The 27,285-nt window shown below is 42.5% G+C and overlaps 1 protein-coding gene across 1 annotated transcript in view; it reads left to right on the forward strand.

Moving 5' to 3' along the window:
• Nucleotides 1-27,285, forward strand: part of LOC124556651 — a 100,550-nt gene that overhangs the window by 46,169 nt on the left and 27,096 nt on the right. The window contains exons 2-3 of the mRNA XM_047130617.1: nt 19,662-19,702; nt 26,774-27,013. Coding sequence (XP_046986573.1) covers nt 19,662-19,702; nt 26,774-27,013 — 281 coding nt within the window. The remainder of the gene's footprint in view (nt 1-19,661; nt 19,703-26,773; nt 27,014-27,285) is intronic.

Raw genomic sequence — 27,285 nt, forward strand, 5'->3', positions numbered from 1 at the left:
CTGCTAAAATTCTGAGAGCGTACATTCAGAGAAATTCTTCCCATATGTTGTTGTTTCTGTAGTGATCTTCTGTCTTCGGCTCTCCACGCTGGATTGACGATTCCTCGATGCCCCAAGATATGTCATATCAACCGATCCTTTTTTGTAGTCGAACTGTGCCATAGTTCTATTTTTTCCTCAATTCTATTCAGTACCTCCCCATTAGTTACGCCATTTCTCAATCCAATATTCAGCATTCTCCTGTGTCACGACATTTCGAAAGTTTTTATTCTCGTCTACCCTGAACTGTTTATCATCCACGTTTGAATTCCGTACAAGGCTACGCTCCAGATAAAAAACTTCAGAAAAGACTTCTTAACATTTAAATGTATACTCGTTATTAACAAATTTCTCTCTTTCAGAAATGTTTTTCTAGCTATTGGCAATCTACATTTTATATCCTCTCTAGTTCTGGCATCGTAATTTATTTTGCTGACCAAATAATAAAACTCATCCATTGCTTCAAGTATCTCATATCCCACTCCAATCCCTCAACATCGTCTGATTTAGCTCGGGTATATTCCATTACTCTTGTTTTACTTTGTTTATATTCATTTCACAACCTGATTTCCAAACACTAACCATCCGCTTCAATTTATCTTCCAAGTCTTTTGGCGTCTCCGGCAGAATTATCACGTCATCGGTAAAAGCCAAAGCTTAATTTCTGCTCTCTGAACTTTAATTCCCTTTCCAAATTTCTCCTCGGTTTTCCTGACAGGTTGCTCGGCGACCAAATGGGATAATAGGATGCAACCATGCCCCACTCCATTTTGAACTACAGCTTCTCTTTCATGTCCTTCGACTCTTATAACTGCAGTCTGATTTATGTACAAGTTTTCGCATTTTATTCCTACCTCCTCCAGAATTTCGAAGAGTCAGCAATCCAGTCAACATTCTCGATGGCTTTCTCGAAATCTACAAATGCTATAAACGTACCTTTGATTTTTGAGTTTATCTTCTAAGGTGAGTCTTGTCATCAGTATTACGTCTCGTGTTTCTACATTTCTTAGGAACCCAAATTGATATTATTCCAGTTCGGCTTCTATTCGAGTTTTCATTATTCCACAAATAACTCGTGTCAGTATTTTGTGACTATGAATATAACTTGTGAAATAACCAGGGAAATTCGGCCTCACACAGAGAATTAGCGACAGTAGTTCTTCCCACGAACCGTTAGTAAATGGTACAGGGGAGTGGGCAAATGATAATTTTACCGGAGTGCCCTTACCCATGTACTGCAAGATGGTTTGCAGAGCACAAATGCACAGGATGGTTATGATTAAACTTTCGAAACTTGAGAAGGCTCCGAAGAAAAACGAATGAACGTAGGACAACGAAACTTTATGGAAACATTTGTAAGGGCATGGGGAAGAGAAATGACGAATAAACCATTGAAACAAATACATGTTAATTTCCACATGAGAGAGTACCATTTGTTAACTGCGTACCATGTTAACGTACCAGGTTACAAATTTTGCTCAGAGTGATGACCATGTGCACCCATGGCAGCCTAGAACCGTCTAGAGATTGCTCCTGCTGCCCGAAACATCTCAGGTGGCATGTTGGCTACCTCCCTCGATATGCTCCTCTTGAAGTTACAACGTGTGTTAGTGTCCTGTTGATGAATCTTGTCCTTCAGGTAACCCCATAACAAGAAATGCGTCGATTCTCACTAAGAGCAGTAACGCAGTTGTTTTGATAAAACAGCTTTACGAGTAAATTCCTGCTCACATTTTCCAGATCCATGTTGACTGGCTGCAAGTGTACTGCACACTGATGCTTGTGTTTCGACCCTCCGTTGCCGTACCAGTACCGGCGCCGAGTGGCAAGTCATGGCAGTAACACTACTAACAACGCAAATCCTGAAGCACGTAGGTTTGAACATATTTTCTATAAAGTGAATAGTTTCCGTCTGCACTGGCTCAAGTATCGAAAGTTTCATTATACCCATCCTGTAGGTGTAGGCGTGCATGTACAAGCGGACTACAGAGACGCCCTCCCGTACTTCCGTTGTCCTGTGCACTGGGAGACAACTCAACATAATGAGCTCAGGAAGGTGGGCTTCTTGTTTGCGCAACTGCAGTGGAATAGGCCGTGCTCGTAGCGCTCCCGAAATGTGGGAAGTCGTTAGCTCGTTGTGGTGCCTGGCGCGTCACGCTTTCCTAATAAGCCACGACTCGAGCAGAGAAGAGGCGCTCATAGATGCATTATCCAGCTACAGCCGCAGGAAAGTTACGCAAGCCGGCGGCCGGCTTTCTATCAGCGTGCGGGAGAAAGCTGGGATACTCGTCTGCGTTTCCCGGAGTCGCTGCCCGAAGTAGAGGCGGCTCTCGGCGTTAACACCTCTATTATGTATCCAGGCTAACTGGAAATTTAGAGGCACCAGACGAGAAATTTCTTTGTGCCTTTCACTCCACGGCTTTTCACGGCAACAACCCTGAGCGACAGTTCGCTGTTGTGCTCGCGACAGTTTTTCCATATTTACACACGGTGTCCCGGAAGAGGTGGTCGGTGTTCAGAGATATAACAGGAACGATCATTCAAAACGAAAAATTATAGTAAACATCGGCTCTAAAATGCATGCCTTAGGACCTATAAGCAGTTGTTCATCTTCGCTACTGTGAATCACATGTCTTCTTCTGAACACGTGCTCAAGTGGTTCAAATGGCTCTGAGCACTATGGGACTTACCTTCTGAGGCCATCAGCCCCCTAGAACTTAGAACTACTTAAACCTAACCAACCTAAGGACATCACACACATCCATGCCCGAGGCAGGATTCGAACCTGCGACCGTAGCGGTCGCGCGGTTCCAGACTGTAGCGCCTAGAGCCTCTCGGCCACTCCGGCCGGCCCAAAACAGGTGCTAGTAGCTGTTAAGCTATGCATTTTAGAGTCCATGTTTACTAAACCTTTTTGCTTCGAATAATCGTTCCTGTCATACCTTGAATACTGACTACTCATTCTGGGACGCCCTGTATTACATCGGTGCTTTAAAAAAAAAAAGTCTCCCATATTCTTACATGAGGTAGTGACGGTCAAAATTAGAAAAAAAACTATAGTAACGAAATGTGCGGATGTAAATGCTGGTTGAAATATCAGTCATTTTACTTGCTTAGAGAACGGCCAGTACTCAGCAGCGTTGACTGTCTTCTTGTTATTGGTTGCGTCTGCCTCTGTACATAGTCCTCTGATTGTGACTGCATTCTCAGACATAGCATTTACAACTTTTTCCTGCATCAGCCATTCCCTACATAATGTTTAGAGCTTATGTTGGCATCAGAATTCGTGGAGTGTGAAAAACTAATCACTTAAATGGAATTCTATTACCTCAAGCTGCACTACGTGCCTTGTGTAGTAGCGGTTAGCGTCACTGCCTGAGGTGTTGTGGGTGGTCTGTTCAAATCTCATCGCCAGCAATTATTTGTTCTTTAGTATTTATCATTTCTGAAAGAGTGTCGAAACTTTTATGTTTGGAATGTTTATGTTTTATTCACTAACGAAAGCCTAGTGACCAATAGCTAAGGGAACAGGAAGCGAACTTCCTACCGCCTTACAGCGTATGTGATCATGGGGCGTAAGCTCTAAAACGGATAATATGGGCAACACAATACGAAACATGTTAGAAAAAAATGGTTCAAATGGCTCTGAGCACTATGGGACTTAACTTCTGAGGTCATCAGTCCCTTAGAACTTAGAACTACTTAAACCTAACTAACCTAAGGACATCACACACATCCATGCCCGAGGCAGGATTCGAACCTGCGACCGTAGCGTTCGCGCGGTTCCAGACTGTAGCGCCTAGAACCGCTCGGCCACTCTGGCCGGCGAAACATGTTAGAAACATTTATTAAAATAATACACTCCTGGAAATGGAAAAAAGAACACATTGACACCGGTGTGTCAGACCCACCATACTTGCTCCGGACACTGCGAGAGGGCTGTACAAGCAATGATCACACGCACGGCACAGCGGACACACCAGGAACCGCGGTGTTGGCCGTCGAATGGCGCTAGCTGCGCAGCATTTGTGCACCGCCGCCGTCAGTGTCAGCCAGTTTGCCGTGGCATACGGACCTCCATCGCAGTCTTTAACACTGGTAGCATGCCGCGACAGCGTGGACGTGAACCGTATGTGCAGTTGACGGACTTTGAGCGAGGGCGTATAGTGGGCATGCGGGAGGCCGAGTGGACGTACCGCCGAATTGCTCAACACGTGGGGCGTGAGGTCTCCACAGTACATCGATGTTGTCGACAGTGGTCGGCGGAAGGTGCACGTGCCCGTCGACCTGGGACCGGACCGCAGCGACGCACGGATGCACGCCAAGACCGTAGGATCCTACGCAGTGCCGTAGGGGACCGCACCGCCACATCCCAGCAAATTAGGGACACTGTTGCTCCTGGGGTATCGGCGAGGACCATTCGCAACCGTCTCCATGAAGCTGGGCTACGGTCCCGCACACAGTTAGGCCGTCTTCCGCTCACGCCCCAACATCGTGCAGCCCGCCTCCAGTGGTGTCGCGACAGGCGTGAATGGAGGGACGAATGGAGACGTGTCGTCTTCAGCGATGAGAGTCGCTTCTGCCTTGGTGCCAATGATGGTCGTATGCGTGTTTGGCGCCGTGCAGGTGAGCGCCACAATCAGGACTGCATACGACCGAGGCACACAGGGCCAACACCCGGCATCATGGTGTGGGGAGCGATCTCCTACACTGGCCGTACACCACTGGTGATCGTCGAGTGGACACTGAATAGTGCACGGTACATCCAAACCGTCATCGAACCCATCGTTCTACCATTCCTAGACCGGCAAGGGAAATTGCTGTTCCAACAGGACAATGCACGTCCGCATGTATCCCGTGTCACCCAACGTGCTCTAGAAGGTGTAAGTCAACTACCCTGGCCAGCAAGATCTCCGGATCTGTCCCCCATTGAGCATGTTTGGGACTGGATGAAGCGTCGTCTCACGCGGTCTGCACGTCCAGCACGAACGCTGGTCCAACTGAGGCGCCAGGTGGAAATGGCATGGCAAGCCGTTCCACAGGACTACATCCAGCATCTCTACGATCGTCTCCATGGGAGAATAGCAGCCTGCATTGCTGCGAAAGGTGGATATACACTGTACTAGTGCCGACATTGTGCATGCTCTGTTGCCTGTGTCTATGTGCCTGTGGTTCTGTCAGTGTGATCATGTGATGTATCTGACCCCAGGAATGTGTCAATAAAGTTTCCCCTTCCTGGGACAATGAATTCACGGTGTTCTTATTTCAATTTCCAGGAGTGTATATACAGGGCGTCCCAGGAGGAATGGTCAGTATACATAACTATGACAGGAACGATCATTTGAAGCAAATCCGAATGCTTTCTGGGGTAGAACACATTTAATGTACACTGTTATTTATTTAACATATTATTTATTCAATACATTGTCAGGTTTACACATGCACACATGCACAATAGTTAGTGACCATTACAACATGTGTTTTACAAAAATCAACCGAAAAATACGTATTTTTAACAAATTCTCCTCTAAGCGTTATCGTACGCCTCACATTTACGTCTGTTGTACAGTTCACAAAAAATGTTCCAAGATCCCACCGTCAACTTCAGTGCAACTGTGAACTCTTGGGAGAACATTCTGTGTTGCTTGTCTGAGTGCCTCTGCATGTTCCCTAATGAGAGCAGCAGCACCCATGATGCGGCCAACAGTTCATCTCGCGTATTGACCTTTCTTTTGTATACCCTAGACTTCATCCAACCCTATAAACAATAATCTAATGGCGTACGCTGAGGTCTGGTGATCTTGGTGGCAAACTAACTGTACTACCTCCAACAATCTAGCTCAAAATGGCTCAAATGACTCTGAGCACTATGGGACTCAACATCTGTGGTCATCAGTCCCCTAGAACTTAGAACTACTCAAACCTGACTAACATAAGGACATCACACACATCCATGCCCGAGGCAGGATTCGAACCTGCGACCGTAGCAGTCGCGCGGTTCCAGACTGAAGCGCCTAGAACCGCTCATCACAGCGGCCGGCTGCGCGCTACTAGCCCAACAACAAATGTACATTAAATGTGTTCTATCTGGGAAGTCATTCGGAATAGGGCATATGTCAACATGAAGTTTTTTTTTTTTTGCTCGAAATGAACATTCTTGTTCTATCCTTGAATACTGACTATTCTTCCTGCAACATCCTGTATATACAATACTCAACATGGAGTGGAGATAAGTGCGTGGTTCTGGATTTCAAGTCCTATCGTCAAACCTAACACATTGAAAGTCAACTGTCTAATCTATAGAGTTCCCACTGCAGCTGATACTTTCGGCACGTGAGAAAAGAAACTATACTGTAATTAAAAAAATTCTAATGTCGTTCATTCTTTAGTCCCCGCTGCACATTTTTTACTAGTGTTGATCTCTCTGGATCATCTCCAGACACGACGGGCCGCTGACCCAACTACATAGATCCAGGGAGATCGAAACTCGTCATGTATTTAAAATATGTGCAATTGGGACGGAAAAATAAGCTGTACATCAGAATTGTTTTAAATGTAGACTTCCGTTTGGTACTGGTCTATGGCAGTCATTGAACTGAGTTGATGAATCCGAATTTCATTAGAAACTTGGTGTTTAACTGTCCGATGGTCACTCATAAATAGGCACTTGCTTTTACGGTAGCAACAGAGGATCAGCGTCGGGTGCAACTGTAGACTGTAACTGTAGCATGTAAGAACTGCATGAAGAGGCGAACCGCGACTGTGGAATTGTAGGAACCGAGGAAGAGCGGTGTCACACGTCTCCATTTACCTCTGACTGGCAGAATAATCTTGCGTATGCGACCTCGTTGGCGAATCCAGAAACGTAATCCCTGCTGTCAGTGCCCTCTGTGGCGGCCAACACAGTTGTACGTGCATGTAGCGAACTATTGGAAGATCGTGTCGGCAGCATTAATTGACCCTAGCTTATGAGTGCCATCTAGGCGGCGATTGGTCGGAATTTTCAGGCGCCTGGCTTCACGAGCGCCTGCCTGGCGGTGCCCTCTAGTGATACTGCTACCAATCACTAAGGAGACAGGTGTTTGCATATTATGGGATGGTTAACGTCTGTTTAAATGGCAGATTACTCTCCGTCCAGGATTTCAGCCGTGTTCTGGCTATATGTTGGTATCTGTAATAAACGTGCTTTCAGTGCTAAGTATAATTCTTCACAGACGGTCCAGTTTTCGGATTTGGAATTGACTGTGGTTACGACGTGATACTATTAATTCTTAGATGGACCACTGAAGATCTTCAGTCCTCAGGCTGCATTTGAGGCGGGATTTAAAGAGGTTGGTATAATAAACTAACACAATAACCACGTGAGGGCAGATCCAAATACGCGACCGATCATTGAAGCAAGGCATCGTGTTCGCTTTAGTATCTACGTGTTGTTGGGAATTGTGAGTCACAGACTCATAGAGCCATACAGTTTACTGGACAAATTAACAGATGCTGTTTATCACCAAATTCTGAGCGACAAAGTATCCGCGCTGTTGGAGGACGTTGCACTTGCAGAAAGACAACGGGTTTGATTCATGCACGACGGGGCACCACCCATCTGCAATATGTGCCTCGTAGGTCAGTATCTAACATCAAACTTGCATCAGTACCCTTAGTCGTAAACTACGCTTGTGCGGTAGCGTTCGGCTCGGAGATGAGCAGGTTCGAATCTTGATGGTGAATGAAATTTTTGTCACGCCGGCAAGCGGAGGAGAGCTGGTGGCGTAAATTTTCTGATCATCAATTTCCGCGTCAGTGTCCTGGATTAAATTCCAAACCTCTCCACAGTGTCTCATGAAGTGAGGGCATGTGACATTGTTGATGGTGATCCGTCGTCGGAAGGGGACGTTAAGCTCAGCGTCCTTGAAACATCCGAAAGGGGTAGCTTATGTGCCAGCACAGGGTTCCTTCTATCATCGTCTCATCACCCTCATACGACACAAACATAACACTACGCTACACATGCAGCCATCGCACTAACCTACACTCCACAAATAAGCATGCAACACAACTATCATATACCTGCGAGGAAAGGGGCCAATGTGCGCGAAGGAAGCCAACAACGCCATACAACATTTTTGCTTACAGCATGTAAAAGCTCTCGGGGCACAATATTACCATGGCTTCGTAGATGGAGTGCTGAAGATGAGCAGTCCCCCGCCTGCATTTCATTTACGATGGATGAGGACAACGTGTAAGTAGATGCAAATCCACGTCAGATCACTGAAGCAAGGCATTAGGTTCGCCTTATTATCAGTGTGCTGTTGGGAATTGTGGGTCACAGGCAAACAGTTTACTGGATAAATTTGTCGTCAGTTTTTGAGTGACAAATTATCCGCACTATTGGATCACATTACACTTACAGAAAGACAACGGGTGTAATTCATACGCGCTGGGGCACCAGTCCATTTATATGCCTTATAGGACAGTACCAAACACAAACGTTCATTGAGGTATAGAGGTCCAGCAGCATGGCCTCCCCCCCCCCCCCCCCCCCCAAAAAAAAAAAAAATTGTTCAAATGGCTCTGAGCACTATGCGACTTAACTTCTGAGGTCATCAGTCGCCTAGAACTTAGAACTAATTAAACCTGACTAACCTAAGAACATCACACACATCGATGCCCGAGGCAGGATTCGAACCTGCAACCGTAGTGGACGCTCGGCTCCAGACTGTAGCGCCTAGAACCGCAAGGCCAGTCCGGCCAGCCGGCCTCCCCATTCACCTGACCTTAGTTCCTTAGATTTCTGGCTACAGGAACATTTAAAGGCACTAGTCTATTCCACACCTACCTACGAGCACAAGTTACAGGAGGGTATGTCCCATACATGTGCTTTTTGCCGGCCAGTACACCAAATAGATATGAGTTTCTTCGATAATAAGGGGAATGTTGTTACCTAAGCTATTTGATAAATAACTGCTTTGTTTTTAATCGAGCAAAAATAAAGATCGAAATCCACCCAGGTAAAACAGTCCCAATATATCGCACCACTTCCACTGAATTTCTCTGCCACGATATTTCCTGTTTTCCTTTTTTTTCCCACAGTTTTAAACATTGTGTTTTTCTGTACAAATTTCTTGTTGTGAAATCTTCTAACTAGTGTTTGGGCTATAGTAGCCGAATTCCACCAGAGAAGCACGGGTGTGAAAGTAACAGCAAACAAACAGGAAATCATCATTCGTAAGAGAATTACTCGAGTCTTCGAATCCCATCAAGACAATACATTGTTATGAAACTACTTAGTAGTTGTTTTATAGTATTCATATACGAAACAGTTTTTACACAGAAGGTAACACATTTCATTGTTGCATGTTCTTGAATAGTGAACGCGGGGGTGTCACACGGCGTACACTCAACTGCTCCGTTCCGTGAGTGCTGGGACAGCGGTTTCTGTAATCCGATAAGGCTGCCTCGCTAGGGATCTCACGTCTCTAGGTTTCTGCAACGGCAGTCACCCGTAGACAGAACCGCACGAATCGTCCGCTCTCTTAAGTCTTGCAATCTCTCTCTCATTGCGTGTGTGTGTGTGTGTGTGTGTGTGTGTGTGTGTGTGTGTGTGGACGCCCGCGCAACATGGAGAGAGACGCGCACAGACAGAACACACACACACATTTTGAACAGAAAATAAAAAAAAAAATTAAATGTCGAATGTGAATTTGTGGAGTGTAGGTGGATGCGGTTGATGCGTGTATGGTGTAGTGTTATGTTTGCGTTGTATGATGGTGGTAATGATGATGATGATGATGATGATGAGAGAAGGAATCCGGTGCCAGCACATAGCTTACTCCTTTCGAATGGCTCCGAGGTGGCCACTGATCTTAAAAACCTCATCCGAAGACGGATCAGTGTCAACAATGTCACATGCCCTCACTTCATGGGACACTGCAAGGAGGTTTGGAATTTAATCCAGGAACTGACGCATAGGCTGGTGATCAGAAGTTTTACGTCACCACCTCTCCTTCCCTTGCCGACATTGCAGTGAAAATGTCGTCCACCACCAGGATATGAACCGGCTTATCTGCGAGTTGAGCGCCACCGCACAGGCGTGCGTTAGCGACCTCGGCTACGGCGGCGGGTTAATGATAAATAAGTCACGAGATTCAGTACTGCTTTGCATGTAAGTACTAGAAAAGAAGTAAAGAAACAAGAGTACCACGAATTTATCTGCCCAGTATTCAGGTGACTGTATGATATTTCCGGTAAGGTATGGTAAAGCTGCTCTCAGCCTCGAGGTTGATTTTGTACAAGATGCGGAGCGGGACGCGTCGGAAGCGAGGTGACTAAATAAAAGAGTTCATCTCACTGAACTTGGAATGAAATACAGAAAGGATGTGCACTGGGGGCGGCAGTAAAGGTTGACTGCAAGTCTACGAGTTTAGGCAAAAATATTAAACGATTAGTAGACGGGAGTTGTGGCGTTTACGCGTTCGTGTGTCTACCTTGGGAAGCAGGGCCAGAGACAGACGGAGGGACCCGTCTTCTAGATTAGATTAGAGATTAGATTAGATTACATTAGATTACTACTAGTTCCATGGATCATGAATACGATATTTCGTAATGATGTGGAACGAGTCAAAAGGCTGAAGTACAAGAGAGATGAGAGATTTGCTCTGTCTCAGAAATGGAAACCACGAAAGAGAAGCAACAGTGCTCTGTCCACCAAGACCCTGCAGCGCCCACACATGTGATTCACTTCTCACGTTCCCTATTGGTTAACACGGTGCACGGACACGCCAGTTTATTCAGTAGAGGACTGAAGGCAACTTTTGTCGGCGGGTTTTGCTGTATTGAACTGCTTCCTCAAGGACAGGCTGGTTTGGCACGTAGGCGCTGGTGTATACTGAGAGAATACTTGACTCAATGGAAAACCGACTTTGAAATAAAACTCTGCAAAAACTCCTAAATATTCCCAACTAGCTGACCATCCTGTGCAGTTGCAAAACTACTACGGTTTAATAGGTGTGGCACTATCTGGGGCTCGTATTCCTTAGTCTTTCCCCAAACTATGAATTGAATTGCCCAGGCAGTTACAAGAGGACCCGAACCAAGTAGCAACTTGGCATTTTTCACACATACAGATCATGGCTAGTGGTGGAAGAAGCGGTAAGTTATAGAAAAAATCCTAGTAGCACTCAGGATAGAAACATGAAGCTTTCCATTTGCAATTTTAATACCTAGCTCCTATATACTGACTTGATGAAAGTCATGGATAGCAATATCCACATATACAGATGGCGGTGGTATCGCGTACACAAGGTATAGAAGGGCAGTGCATTGGCGGATTTGTCATCTGTACCCAGCTGATTCGTGTGAAAACGTTCCCGACGTGATTATGGCCCCACAAAAAGAATTGACAGACTCTGGACGCAGAGTGGTAGTTGGAACTAGACGCGTGGGACATTTCATTTTGGAAATCGTTTTGGAATTCAATATTCCGAGATTCACAGTGTCGAGAGCGTGCCGAGAAGGCCAAATTTCAGGCATTACCTCTCACCACTGACAACGCAGTGGCTGACGACTTTCACTTAATGATGGAGAGCAGCGGCGTTTGCGTAGAGTTGTCAGTGCTAACAGACAAGTAACGTTGCCTGGAGTAACCGCAGAAATCAATGCGGGGCGTACGACGCACGTATCCGGTAAGACAGTGTGGCGAAATCTGGTGTTAATAGACTATGGCAGCAGACCTCCGAAGCGAGTGCCTTTGCTAACAGCACGACGTCGCCTGCAGCGCCTCTCCTGTGCTCTTGAACATACCGGTTAGACCCTAGACGACTGGAAGACCCTGACCAGGCCAGATGAGTCCCAATTAATGTGGTAAGAGATGATGGTAGAGTTCAAATGTAGCGCAGACCCCGCGAAGCGGTGGACCCAAGTTGTCAACAAAGCACTGTTCAAAATCAAATGGCTCTGAGCACTATGGGACTCAACTGCTGTGGTCATAAGTCCCCTAGAACTTTGAACTACTTAAACCTAACTAACCTAAGGACAGCACACAACACCCAGCCATCACGAGGCAGAGAAAATTCCTGACCCCGCCGGGAATCGAACCCGGGAACCCGGGCGTGGGAAGCGAGAACGCTACCGCACGACCACGAGATGCGGGCTCACTGTTCAAGCTGGCGGTGGCTCCATAATGGCGTGGGCTGTGTTTACATGGACTTGACTGGATCTCCTTGTCCAACTAAACAGATCATTGGCTGTAAATGGTTATTTCCGGCTATTTGGAGACCATTTGCACCCATTCATGGACTTCATGTTCCCAAATAACGATGGAATTTTTATGGATGACAATGCGACATGTCACCAGGCCACAGTTGTTCGCAATTGGTTTGAAGACTGTTGTGGACAATTGATGCGAATGATCTGGCCACCCAAACTGCCCAACATGAATCCCATCGAACATTTAGGGGACATAACCGAGAGGTCAGTTCGTGCACAAAGTCCTGCACTGGAAATATTTTGGCAATTATGGACGACTATAGAGGTAGCATGGCTTAGTATTTCTGCAGGGGACTTCCAATGATTTGTTGAGTCCATGCCACGACGAGTTGCTGCACTACGCCGGGCAAAATGAGGTCAGACATGGCGTTAGAAGATATCCCATGAGTTTTGTCACCTTAGTGTATAGCTCGGTGGCTTAGTAAGTGTCCGATTAAAAATCCAAAGGTTGGGGATTATATCTCAGTTTTTCCTCGGATTTTATACTGTGTCTAATGTCACTTTTCACACCTTTGGTAATGATTTGTGTGTGTGAAAAATACATAGCTGCATCGTGGAACAGGATCCACGTTAAACTATAGATGTCGCCAATAACTGACTCAAGTAATCTCCTTTTCTTCCCCTTCCCTTCCTTCTCCTTCCTCCCTCTTTCTGTCACACACACACACACACACACACACACACACACACACACACAACTGAACAGCATTTAAGATTCACGACTGCTAGATACGTAAGTGGTAATCAAGAGTAAGTAACTTCAGATGAAGTTAAGAGCGTACTACCTCGAATGGGGACATGCCCAATGAATCTCTGTGGCTTTCGAATCAATCTGGAGACAACTTCACCTTATTCACTCACTCAGTCCTGAGCCGTGTGATGGTATAGAAAAGACGTTAACTAACGTTATTTGAAACGAAAAAGCCTGACAAAGAAGGGAAACACCCAAAAAGGGAGGAGGAAACGAACTGAAATTTCATGGATTGACAGTAATTGGAAAATCGAGTCAAATTTGTAAAGAACTTGACAGCATGATCACACTTATCAGTATTACGTTGCGCCCCATGTGGCCTGTCACAAAGACAGTTCATAGAAACGTACCACACGTGGAAGAGCACTGCCTGGTTGAAAAATAACGTCACAATACTCTCACATGAGAGATAACACATGAGGACTCAGAATTTCTGTTACACACTGTTGTGCCATCAGACTTCCCTCAATCACTACCAACTGTGACCTGAAGTTATACATGATGGCTCTCCACACCATGACATCAGGAGTAACGGCACTGTGCCTCTCCAAAACAATGAAAGAATGGGTAATCTCCCCAGGTCACCACCATACTTGTCATCCATAAGGTAGTGCAGAACTGCAATTCATTGCCCAACACAATGTAACACCATTTACCATCAGTCCATGCTTCCCAGTTGCAGCCAATCCAGACACAGCTGCTTGTATTGAGGTGTTAATGGCAGCCTTGTGCATAGGACAGTAATTCCCTAGTCCTGCTGTGGCTAGTCGTCAATCAGTGGCGTGAGATCTAACAGAATGTTGAGAAATCCCATTACTTTTTGGATGGCAGGCGTAGTTGTAAAGGGCTTTTTGTGCACAATATGGCGATCCTCCATTGTGGTGGTCAGATGTGGTATGCTTAGAACCTTGATAATAAGTATGCCTGTCTTCATTTTCCAATGCAATTCAACACTAGCCCACTGCCATCCAGAGGCCTCACAAATCTGCATATTGCACGATTTGACCAGTCAGCTAAATGGTGACTGTGTCAGGTGCCGATAATGCTCTCTCGCACTAGTACTTCACGTTTCCATACCCTTCACAGTGATCGCTCAACAACCGCTGCAGTTCATGCCATTTTGTACCCTTTCAGGTCTGGTAACAATGCTTAACACAAACAAGACTAATGCACTCTGGTGGCTGTTCTACCGGTCACAGAGAGCTGCACCTCTAATCACTTACATACCCACCAACTGTGTTTAGGTTTAAAAAGTTGCATTGACATTCGACTATCCCTACTGGGTGGTTACTTTCTTTGTTAGACAGAGTAATTATGTACACTTCTGAGGATTCCTCTCACCTGGTGACTGAACTAAACAAAAGAAGAGAAGAAATATATCATACAGGCTATTCAAACACCACACCCATAGTGCACAGGTGCTTCTGGGCACCCCTCAGCTTGCTCATGAGTAGGTGCAGCTCCTATAGGCTATCTCCATGCCGCCCTATTACACACATTATGGGCACACCCTAGCCACAGGGGCAACCCTGTCTGCATGCACCCAGGCTTTGCAGAACTGGTGCACAAGTTCTGGCCTGGCTGCCACGAGTCAGCCTTTTACCTAACACTGCCCATCTGTGCCCATGGGCACTTTGTTGCCCGCCAGTAGTCTCGCAGGCTGCAACAGTCAGTGATTAGTACCGACCTTGTGATGTGGTATGTTAACTACAAGATCCTCATTGCCTTCAGTGCATGCTGTTACACCATCATAGTTCTAACCACCTCCTAGCTTGGGAGCACAGGGTTTGTCAATCCCTAATTCAGTCATATGGACTAAGCTGCCTAAGGTGCTGCCATTGACACCACCTAAAAGGCATATGTATCTGATGCTCTACTGACCCAATGTATCATAAGTATACTGAACAAAAAGTTAGTCATCCCTTGGAGAGATCATGCTAATACAATGTAACATCACCTCTAACCTTGATAATAACAACAGTTCAGTGGGAAAAATAATCCAGAAGTTTCTTCTGGTATACCGTGTCCAGCTGAGGTCATTCATTGACGATATGGACCCATGTAGCTACTAAATCATGGGGATGTTGTTTGCAATGTTTCACCTGCCATTATAAATAGTCCCAAATGTATTCTGTAGGCTTAAGATTGAGTTATTTAGAAGACCACTGGAAACCAGCAACATGTGCATGCAGTGGAGTGATAACAAATGTTACAATCTTGGAAGAAAGAAGTGTCCATAATATACTCATCAATTAGATGTAGAAGAAAGGGAAACAATTGGTCACTGAATAGCTAATCTTAATGAGTGGACCACAGTATCCAGTATGAAGAACCCTCCTAAGGGATCATAGAACAACCTGAACTGCAACCACTGCACGCTGCCTCATTGTTGCCATGGTAGATTTTGCTTCTTTTGCCATCCCAGCAGAGTTTACAAAGATTCATCTTGTTAACATTCTATCCAATATCATTTTGTCCCTCATCCACATGCAAAAAGTCATTTATTTTAACTACAATGATTCCAGATGTAGAGTGTATGGATTAAAAGTAACTGCTTATGAGCTGGTGGATTTCAGCATGTTACCACAAGCATCCTATTAACTTTGATAATCCTGCAACATTTGTTTCCAGAGCAACTGAAAGTCTAGGTCTTGCTGTATATCCTATAGGAGATTCTGCAGGCTGTGTCCTTGGAATATCTCTCATATTCAAGGGGTAATGAGGTATATTTTGTTTTCTAAGGATCTGGTAACAGTCTGTCATCTGAGTTGTAGTCATAATTTTGTATTTAGTGTCAGTTATCATAAGGATGACTCAGAGGAATATTCAACATAAGGTTTAAGAATCTTAAATGTTGATATCAGGAATGGATCTGGAGAAACAATGGTAGCATAATTTTGGTCTTGTCTGGATGAGGGATTAATTCCTTAAGACAGCTCTGAGGCACCTAACACAAATTTTAGGGATACAGGATTCAACATAATCCTATATATATATATATATATATATATATATATATATATATATATATGATTATGTTGAATCATATATATATATATATATATATATATATATATATATATATATATATATATATATATATATGTCTTGTTTTGTCTAAACATAGTGACCAATGATAAAATACATAGGCGAATGTACAAATATTAAAAGCCTTCTGTGTGTCAGTGCTGTGACATACACTGCTGGCCACCGTAAATGCAGCACCCTGAAGGAAGCATCCGAATCAAGTGAAATTTACACCATGAGTTTGAAGCGATGAGATATGCAACTGATTAGAATTTCAGCGCAGACGCACATCACGCGTGCCTGTGGCGCCACCTCATAGCGCCATTTAAGGCTTGGTGATTTCGACGAGTGTACGTTCGGCACGTGTGTTTACCTTGTGGTTGTTTCACAAGACGATCAGTTATGCCTCATAGACAACAGTGAACATCTTTTGATCAAGTATCTGAGTTTGACAGAGGAAGGATAGTGGCTTACCGAGATTGTGGATTATCATACAGAGAAATCGCTAGTCGTGTTGGACGAAACCAAACAACTGTAATGCGGATATGTACCATTCGACGCTGTTTACAGCAGAGTGGTCTGTCCGCAAGACGTCCATTGCTTCGTCTACCATTGACGCAGAACCACAGACGTCTCCGTCGCCAATGGTGTGATGACAGACTGATGTGGACGGCAGAATGTAATGACGTTGTCTTTACTGACGAGGCACGCTTCTGTCTGCAGCACCACGATGGTCGGATTCGAGTGTGGAGACACCATGGAGAGAGGATGCTGGACAGCTGCATTATGCACCGCCACACTGGTCTTGCACCGGGTATTATGGTATGGGGAGGTATTGGATATTACTCTCGCACGCCTCTAGTATGCATAGCCGGTACTTTAAATAGCCGGCGCTACGTATCCGAGGTGCTGGAGTCAGTTGTCCTTCCTTACCTTCAGGGCTCGGCCACAGCCATATTTCAATAGGATAATGCGCGACCACACGTGGCACGCATTGTCCAAAGGTTCTTCGTCAATAACCAGATTGGATTGCTTCCCTGGCTGGCTCACTCTCAGGATCTTTCGCTGATAAAAAACATGTGGTCCATAGTTGCTCAACGAGTGACCCAGATTACATCCCCAGCTGCCACACCAGATGATCTTTGGCAACGTATGGAAGCTGCTTGGGCTGCTGTATGCCAGGAACACATCCAACGTCTCTTTGACTCAATGCCGAGACGTGTGGCAGCGGTGATTTCCAACAATGGCTGCTACTCTGGCTACTGATTCTGGCAGGAACCACATGTCACAGACATCTGTAAACGTAATCATTTGATACTTGGTCAACATGTTATCTACAAAATAAATTTTGTTGTGCTACCTCTTGTCTTTCTTGGTGTTGCATTTACGGTGGCCAGCAGTGTATAAATGGTTTTCCTTATTCTTCTTGTTTGTATGAAGCATAACTGAGGCAGAAATGCTTACTCAGGACGTCATTACCTAGACGAGAGCAAGTAACTGCCTGAAAACTAAGTGAAGCAAATGAGCAGTACGGGCTCAGATACACCTGGGGATGAATCGAGACAGGATTTGCCTCCATGATCTAAGAATCTTGGCACTTTACTGTCTAGTCATTAATGATGTTTAACACTTTTCTTATTATGAAGGAACTCAAATAACCAATTATCATGTAACTAGCTATGCTGCTTCTCTAAACAATGACTTTTCCTTGCTGTGTGACTGAAGCTAATAAGACTCATCTGTCTGGATTAATTATGTTGCTCAGATAATGGTTATCAAGTACCTATTGTTCATCAGTACTATGGCTCTCACATGATCTTAAATCATGCCTGGGTACATTATGGGTGCCCAGTCAGTCTAAAAAGTTTTAGGCTTGGATTAATAAAAAATAGAGATAAGTTAAGATGGTGGTTTTAATGCTTCAGGTGTTATACTTTGACACTCACCCACCCCCTTCCCCCTTGAGTACAATGCACAGGGTGTTCATAAAACCATATGAAATTGTTAGAAAAGTCCTTCTTTCAGACATTGCGCAACTCCCATATCATATTGGCTTGAATGTCAGTTATCTCATCAAAGTGCTGACCTTTCATGTGACTTTCTGCACTTTGTCTTTTTGTGGCAGGTTCATATTGATATCACAAACCCTCATCAGCCCTGATGATTTTTTTCAGAAAAGAATTGTTCTCCTTTTTCTTCCAGTCTCGTATCCACTACTTAATACTGCCTGCTCACAACTGAGTGGCTGAATGTACATTTGTTGTTACAGTTGTTAGCTCAAGCTGGCATTGTAATTTCTGTGCTGATGTCTCTTATATGCCAGGAATAAAATCTATCTCAGAACATTTTGGATGGACAGTATACACAAAGAAAGGCAGCTTGAATGTTCACAGGCTTAATTTCCTTGCTGGTGACTTTGATGGAAATACTGAAAAGTCTCAAACAACTGACACTCAACAAAAGATATTCAGTGTACTTTGAAAATTCCAAGAAAAGGATTGCAATATAAACTCTACAAATATCTCAGAGCCCCATAGAAACTGGTTCCATAGAGATCAAGAAGAATTTCCCTTGACATACGTTTAGTATAAGATAATTGCTACTAACATTGTGATTAGAAGGACAGTAACAAGTAGAGGCCTTGAAGTGCTGCTGTGTCAAAGAAAATGAGATAATGACAAATGCAAGCTTTCGCCTCTACATGTTTGGTAGATTAGTAGGGATGCATCTACCAGCCACTGACTTGTAGACAAAATCAAAGTGATTTAAATCCAAGTTTCAGAATTTACATAAAGGAGCTTGCCTGATTCAGAAGTCTTGTCTAATCTGCTCCATTATAAATGTGCATAATGTAAACTGTCTTTTGTCACTTTTCTGATGATGGCTGCATAAACAACATTTATGGGAATGGGAAAAATAACACTTATTTTGCATTTAGTGTGAGTACTAACTATCATTTGTTTGTATCAGACAATGCATGGCCAAAGTGATAAACCCACTTATAATAAATCACCTCACAAAAACATCAGTGATAATTAACCAAAATTGTAGAACATAACATGTATTTTGACAAGTTCTTTATAATACAGCTTTCCATTAGATTTCAGTTTTCTTGATGGTTTTTGTAGAGTACATACTGCGAGCTGTCTCCTATTTTTAGCACCACAATTTTTATTTCACATCTTTTACTGTTTTCAATTAAACTGGACTGCTGATATTGTTAGAATTCTGTATTAAGCTATATGTTGCATCACAATGATCATCAGAATTAATTTACTGATGTTTGCAATTACACTTAGAGATAGAGTATAACTTTGTCTACTAAATAATGGGCCGGCCTGTGTGGCCATGCGGTTCTAGGCGCGTCAGTCTGGAACCGCGTGACCGCTACGGTCGCAGGTTCGAATCCTGCCTCGGGCATGGATGTGTGTGATGTCCTTAGGTTAGTTAGGTTTAATTAATTCTAAGTTCTAGGCGACTGATGACCTCGAAGTTAAGTCGCATAGTGCTCAGAGCCATTTGAACCATTTTTTTTTACTAAATAATGATAAAATTAATAACAGTACATTTTCTTCTGTTCCAGGGTGGTTAACAGTTGCTGCTCTTCTGTTATTTACCATACTTGTAAGTTCTGGTACTTTTTTCTGTTCTACAAATACTGAATTTTTCAATAAAGTAATGATCACCATAACATAGTTACTATAACTGTTACTGGTACTCCTCTTGCTATATTGACCTCATTCTTACTCTGAGTATGTTTTCCTGGGGGGAGGGGGGAGGGCTGTATAATAAAACTTTCTCTCAGAATTGTTGAAAGTGTGACCTTTTGAATATTATCTACTTAAAAACTGTTCTGCATATAATTCTGCTGCTCTTTATGCATTTTCGTGACCATATGATCCAAGTCTTTTTTGTAAAAATGATTGTATTGTAGAAAGCACACCCCATGCACACATGACCACCAACTCCAGCATCTTGGCCCTAAGAAGATTGGGTTAGTGGCCATATGTAGATGAGATATGCTTGCTTGTTTGTATGAATGGTGTGTGTGTGTGTCTCTCACTTTTACTGATGAAGACTGTGGCTTAAAGCATTATGTAAGTGTCTTTTAATTGTGCCTGTCTGCAACTTAATGTGTCTTCTTTATAGTAAGTAGCAATCTGTCTTTTCCTACATTGTTGATATTCCTGCCAGAGTTTCCATTGTTTGTATTTTAGAAAATTATTTAAATAATAATTATGATTCAATATTGTAAATGTTTATAAAGATCATACAGCTTGTTGACTCAGGGCCAGTCCTACAGTGTATGCAAACTGCAGGCCCCTCTGGTTCCAAAATTTAGGGAGCACTAAATTTTGAGCAAATATTTTAACAAATTGGATTTTCTGTTTATTTATGAGAGCAAGCTCTAAAGTAATACTTTCAAATTTTTTATTCTGTTCTCAATATTGACTGAGGTACTATGTGTCATGTATATTACTCAGAAATCTTTCCAACTTTACTTATGCAAATTGCAATCCTCTGCTGTTATAAGGTTCCGAATTATAGCATGTATATGGTAGAGTGTAATGTAGCTATTTAGGTGTGTGAGAGACCCTCAGAAAACTGAAAGCATGAATTTGAAGAGTTCATCCAGAAATGGAGCATCCTCTCCATCAGCATGCCAATGGCAGATCACACATGAGTGCTGCAACATCTGCAATGATCCAGTGCCTTGGGTTCACTGTTAATGATAATCCTCCATAGAATCAAAACTTGGCCCCATCCAATTTCCATTTGTTTCCAAAACTCAAAAAACACCTCTGAGGACTTCACTTTGATAGTGATGAAACAGTGTAAGCGGAGGTGAGGTTGTGGCTCTATCAACAGAGTCAAACACTCTACAGTTACAGCATTACCAAACTGGTCTTTCATTGGGAGAAATTGTTCATCGCCAGGGTGATTATGTTAAGAAATAAATATGTAGACTTGAAGAATAAAGATCTAGAATGTTAATAACATTTGTTTTATGCAAAAAGCTTTAAGGGTTTGCACATACAAAAATTGGAGGTATTACTTTTCTGCATGCCTTCATAAATTGTAGTGGACTTGCCTCCTGACTATCAAAATAATATAAAGACAAGTTTCATGGCTATACAGCATCCACATGCAGTGTCATCCAGCAGGGAAGCATCCCAGTGAAAAATAGCCTATACCAGCCAGGAAATTTCTACCAATTTGCTGCAGTGACAAAGAATACACTTCTGCTCAAACCGACAGGATAAAGAATGTAGCATAACACAGTGTGACATCCTAATTAAGAGACAAGGCATTAATTTATAATTCTGGCACTTGGTTTTTATCATTATTTTGCTATCACTTCTTTTTATGATTAAATATTGCAAAAGTATAATTTTGCAATATTGGTACAGACAACGCAATACTGATGCTACAACTTATCTCAGAAGAAAGATAAAGAAAGAAAGATTTACGTTTAAATCATTTGTAGATTTAGAGAAATTGCTGATTGGATTAAACTCTTTGACATTCTGAAGATAGGAGGGGGAAAATACAGGGAGTGAGAAGTTATTTACAACTTGTAGAGAAACCATACTACAGTTATGAGGGTCAAAGGACATGAAAGGGAAGCAATCATTGGGAAGTGGGTGAGACAGGGTTGTAGTCTATCTCTGATGTTACTCAGTCTCTGCAATGAGCAAGCTGTAAAGGAAACCAGGAGAAATTTGGAGAAGGAATTAAAGTTCCAGGAGAAGAGATAATCACTTTGAGGTTTACAGATAATATAGGAATTCTGTCAGAGATGGTAAAGGACTTGGAAGAGCAATTTAACAGAATGGACAATGTCTTGAAAAGTGGTTATAAGATGAACACCAACAAAAGTAAAATTAGTGTAATGGTTTGTAGTTGAATTGAATCAGTTGATGCTGAAGGAGGTAGATTAGAAAATGAGATGCCAAAAGTCATAGATGAGTTTTGCTAACAAATCATGGTCCTAAAAGATAGGTTAATAAAATGCAGACTTGGCATAGCATGGAAAACATTTCTCAAAAAGAGGAATTTTTTAGCATCTAATGAAAATTTAAGTGAAAGAAAGTCTTTTCTGAAAGCATTTGTTTGGAGTGTAACCTTGTATGGAAGTGAAACTTGCACTACAAACAGCTCAGACTAAAAGGAAATAGAAGATTTTCAAATGTGGTGCTATAGAATTGCTGAATTATGGATGGGTAGATCAGGCAACTAATGAGAAGGTACTGAATCATATTGGGGGAAAAGAAATTTATGATGTACCTTGACTGAAAGAAAGGATCATTTGATACGACATATCCTGAGGCATGAAACAATTGTCAGTGTGGAAATGGAGGGAAGTGTGAGGGGTAAAACTTGTTGAGGGAGCCCAAGAGATAAATACAATAAGTAGCTTCAAATGGATGCAGGTTGCACTGTTTATTCAGAGCTGAGGAAGCTTGTACAGGGTAGTGTACTGTGAAGAGCTGCTTCAAATCAATCTTTGCACTGAAGGCCACAACAATAACATTGCAATTTGATATAAAAACAACTTTTGATACACTGTTAAAGTTATTTTATCCGCTTAAGCACAAAATGTTGTAATGCAGTGGTATTGTTTTCCTTAACTGGGGGAGGGAGGTGAGGTTGGACTGAATGACAAGGATTTGTGGGAGGAGGAAGTAGGAGTACTCAGAGCACATTACTCACCAAAGGAGTCACAAAATAGATATAGCCAATCCAGAACCCACTGCCACTGATTACACAAACAGTTCATTAGTAACGCTACCCATATTGATTCTTATGTAGTATTGCAGTGCTGTGATGATCAGCAGCTGTTATTCCACTTTGTGATTTTTTATATACTGACCAGTCACATAAAAGTGACCACCCATTAAAAGCCAGAATAACCACCTCTTGCGGCAGCCACCACTGTGAGACATGCAGGAAGAGGGCCAGTGAGGTTATGGAAGGTACAGACAGTGATGTGGAGCCATGTCAATTCCAGTTCTATGGCCACCTGTGCTAGGTTTTTCAGTTTAGGATCCATGACGTGTACAGCCTGGTCAGGTGGTCCCACAGATTTTCAATTGGGCTTAAATCTGAGAAGTTTGCTGGTCAGGATTGTACAGTAAATGCATCCTGGTATTCTTTGAACCACACACATACACTGTGAGCTGTGTGATATGTTGCACTGACCTGCTGCTAGATGCCATCATGCTGCCAAAAATCAAACTGCATGTAGTAGTGGCCATAGTCACCAAGGATAGATGCATACTTGTGATGATCCAGTGTTCCTTACAGAATGATGAAATCACCCAGGAACAGCACAAAAACATTCCCCAGATGATAATGGTCTCTCCTCTGGCCTGGACCCCTCCAATGATTGTTGCAGGGTGCTTGCTTTCAGACATTTCATGCCATATATGGAAATGGCATGATACACCTGGAAAGGCCACTTTTCACCACTAAGTAGACACCCATTTGTGTTAGTGGCATGCAAATTGCAGCTTTTGTTGCTCGTGAACAGCAATCAGCATGGGTGCACGAACCAGGTGTCTGCTGTGGAGGCCCATACTCAGCTATGTTCACTGAAAAGTGAATGATCAGACACTGTTGATAGCCCCCTGTTTCATCTGGGTCATCAGTTGCTCAACAGTTGCATATCTGTTCACTTCTACACATCTCCATAGCCATTGTTCAACCCTTCATCTGTGGCCCGTGGTGAACCACATTTGCCCTGTGGCCATTTTGGATAGAACCATTTTGCCACATACAGTATACCCTAACCATGGGAGCAGTTTACAAACTTAGCCAATTACAGAAATTCTTTTATAGTTGACCCAAAAGCCAATGATCATGGCCTTTTGGACAGGAGATAAATCACTCCATTTTATGCATTATGACAACGCCTACACTGTTTTCTACATTCCCTGGACATGCTTTGTACACCCTCCACTGCTAGTGCTTCCACTTGACATCCATGAGTGGTTATTGCACATTGACATCAAGCACAGGTGATGGTCACATAAAAGTGACTGGACTGTATTTACGAAAGTAATACCATGCCTGAAACTATTTTCAAGAATGCCGCTACTTTTATTATAAAAATTCATAGAGTACCTGGTTTACGTGCACATGTATTTATTCATATTACATTATTCCATTTCCTCCTTCCCCCTCTCTCTGTCCATCTTCTCTGCCCACCTCTCTGTCCATCTACACCTCTCTGTCCATCTCCCCCTCTCTATCCACCTCTGTCACCTACCACTCTCTGTCCATCTCCTCCTGTCCCTCTCTCTGGCCACCTGCTGTTCCCCCCTCTCTCTGTCCATCTGCTCATTTCCACCCTCCCTATCCATCTGCTTCTCCCCCTCTGCCCATTTTCTCTTTCATCCTCTATCCATCTCCTCCTCCACCTTAGAGTCCATCTCCTCCTCACTCCCATTATCATCCCCTCCCCTGTTCTCTGCCTCTCTCCTCCTCTCTCCTACCTCTAAGTTAATCCAGGGATTTAGGAGGAGTTTCTTGCCCATGGCTTTGCCTGCATATGCACATATCACATATATTTTATATATTTCACACATACTTGTACACATATTTCACTGGTATCTTTAGCAAATTTCTCGCTGCAGTTCATGCAGCTAAATGATTATGATGTTGTATCTCCAAAACTATGTGTCATACAATGATTTAATTAAGCAGGTAGATTCACTGGAGTATGTGAACATTGTCTGCAAAATGTGCAATGAATACAGTTAGTAGTAAAGAAGTAAAAAATTAAACCATCATGTATGATGCAGCAGTTTTAATGCATGAACAATGAAAATGTATTAACAGCTATGCTTGTTTCCTTTTATCGTTTGGGGGGGGGGGGGTTGTCAGAAAGAAAAGGTTTTATAAAGGTTTGAATTATGTGTAAAGTTCATCCCAAGTTGCTAAGTACTCTCATTCTTAAGTACTGGCTGAATAAAGTCTGGGTATTCATGCATTGTGGGCTAAACTTTGTTTTCATGTCCAACCTCTGTGCCCCTCCTCACAATAGATAGGTGGTTCTTATCCCTATAAAAATTGTTTCCAGACAGTAAGTGATATGTGTACCAGGTTTGCTTGAAATTAGTGCATTGCTTTAGGAGGAGATGTGGAACATGCATACAAACATACATATAGACAACCATTTTTATAATATGAATGGATCTATAATAATTCATGATGTAATGACGCTACATTATTCAAGCAGCCACTTGTTGGATAGCATGTGCCATTATAAAAATATGCAAAATGTTATCAGAAATTTGGCTGTTTTTGTACATAAAAAGAATATAGGTGTTGCTGGTATTTGATTTTACATACATGTATTAAGGATTCCATGGAGACAAAGAGAAGTAGATAACTTAAGCGATATAAGAAGATATTGTAGATAAATTACAACTTAATTTGCATTGTTGTCCGCTTGTAGAAATTATTTAGCTCTGTCCGATAGAAATGTTAGTAAAAAATTAACTGTCATACAGATAAAAATGGAATGTGAAATTTAAAAGTTTTCCTGCATATAGATTGCCCCATTAAATTTCAGGTAATCTACTGGATGTCAATAACTTGCTGTCACGATCTTTGGTTTAGAGTATTTTGGTGTTACTAACATCTGAAATAACAGTGGAATGAACAGACATAACAACTCACTGTGTAGTGAACCTATTTAAAAATACTAAAAGGTAAAACTGTCAGGCACATGGTTGGTTTGAACACCACAGTGCTTCACTAGGTGCAGACAAATTAAAGGTGGTATCCCCTTGTCTACCTCAAACATTTGAACTGATGGACTCAACAATTTTTAGGGGACCTAGGGTTTAATGTGGACTCCTAATCACAGCAATTTTTAATATTAATAAAGCATTGTCAAACTCTTGACAGAATTAATCCTAAGAATGACTGTGGTTCAACACTGAACCTTTAGACTTGCAGTCTGCCACTCACACATTAAGCCATTACATAGGTATGAAAATATGAACTGAGACATAGTAGCTTAGCTTACATACTTGTGTTCTGTTTCAGAGCATGTGTGCATGTGGGTGCACATTCTCTCTCTCTCTCTCTCTCTCTCTCTCTCTCTCTCTCTCTCTCTCTCTCTCACACACACACACACACACACACATACATTGCCTGTTAGTGACACCTGACTCAGTGCTGACACACTGGAGCTACGGAAGAAAGGTGCAGGTTTGATGTTGAGTTACCACCTTCCATTTTTTGTTTCTAAAGCTTAATGTCTCCACTATATGGTGAGCAGCTATTTTTACTCATTCTGCTGTTTGTATTCCACATATAATTTTGCAGTTTCTTAATTATCACATTTAACTGAAATTTTTGGGATGCATCTGATTAAATGATATCTTGATAACTCTTTTATATTTTACACCATTGGAGTTAGAAAGTAATAAGACTTTCTGCATCAGTTTATTTGGATATGATGAATTAGGAGACCTTTTTCCTTTTCTTTGAGATGTGCAGTAGAAGAGAATTCTGTTATCCTTTTTTTGTATTACTTCAATGCATCATAGTGTTTTCTTCATGAGTTATATGTAAAATCAATACCAATTTTTTCTGTACATCTGTTTTTATGGTTTTATTTATGAGTGTTCAATCTGTATGCACATGCTAATGATATTTAAAATGCCTTTGTGATTCTAGGCCCTTGCAGAGGCAGGAGATATGATGAGGAAATCTATTGTGTTTGACAAGAAAACTCCGGAAGTATTTTACTGTCCACAACACAAACCAACAGGTTTTGATAAATTAATAGTGAGGGCAAGACCTCTTAGTAAGCTGTGTGAACATGGTGGGAAGGCATTACCAGATGATTACAAGTCAGACTGTTACAATGATGTGGATGAATCAGAATACGCGTGCAAAGAAAAGAACCGTATCATGGTGAGTGCATAACAAGTGTCAAATTATGGTGACATCTGTTGCAAAAAGTGTAACCTTTGGTTTTTTTTTTAAAGAAATTAGCTCCTAATATTATTTGAAACTGTGTTTATCATGTAAATATACCTAAGATACACTATTAATTTGTGTATTTTTCAAATGATAGGTTTTTATTATTACTGAAAACAATAAACAAATTGTTTGGAACATATCATCAAGTGTATATGATTAGTTATTGTACAGTTTTATTCTTTAACAAGTATCTTACAGACTGG

The sequence above is a fragment of the Schistocerca americana genome, chromosome X, assembly GCF_021461395.2.
Source record: "Schistocerca americana isolate TAMUIC-IGC-003095 chromosome X, iqSchAmer2.1, whole genome shotgun sequence".
Taxonomy (NCBI): domain Eukaryota; kingdom Metazoa; phylum Arthropoda; class Insecta; order Orthoptera; family Acrididae; genus Schistocerca; species Schistocerca americana.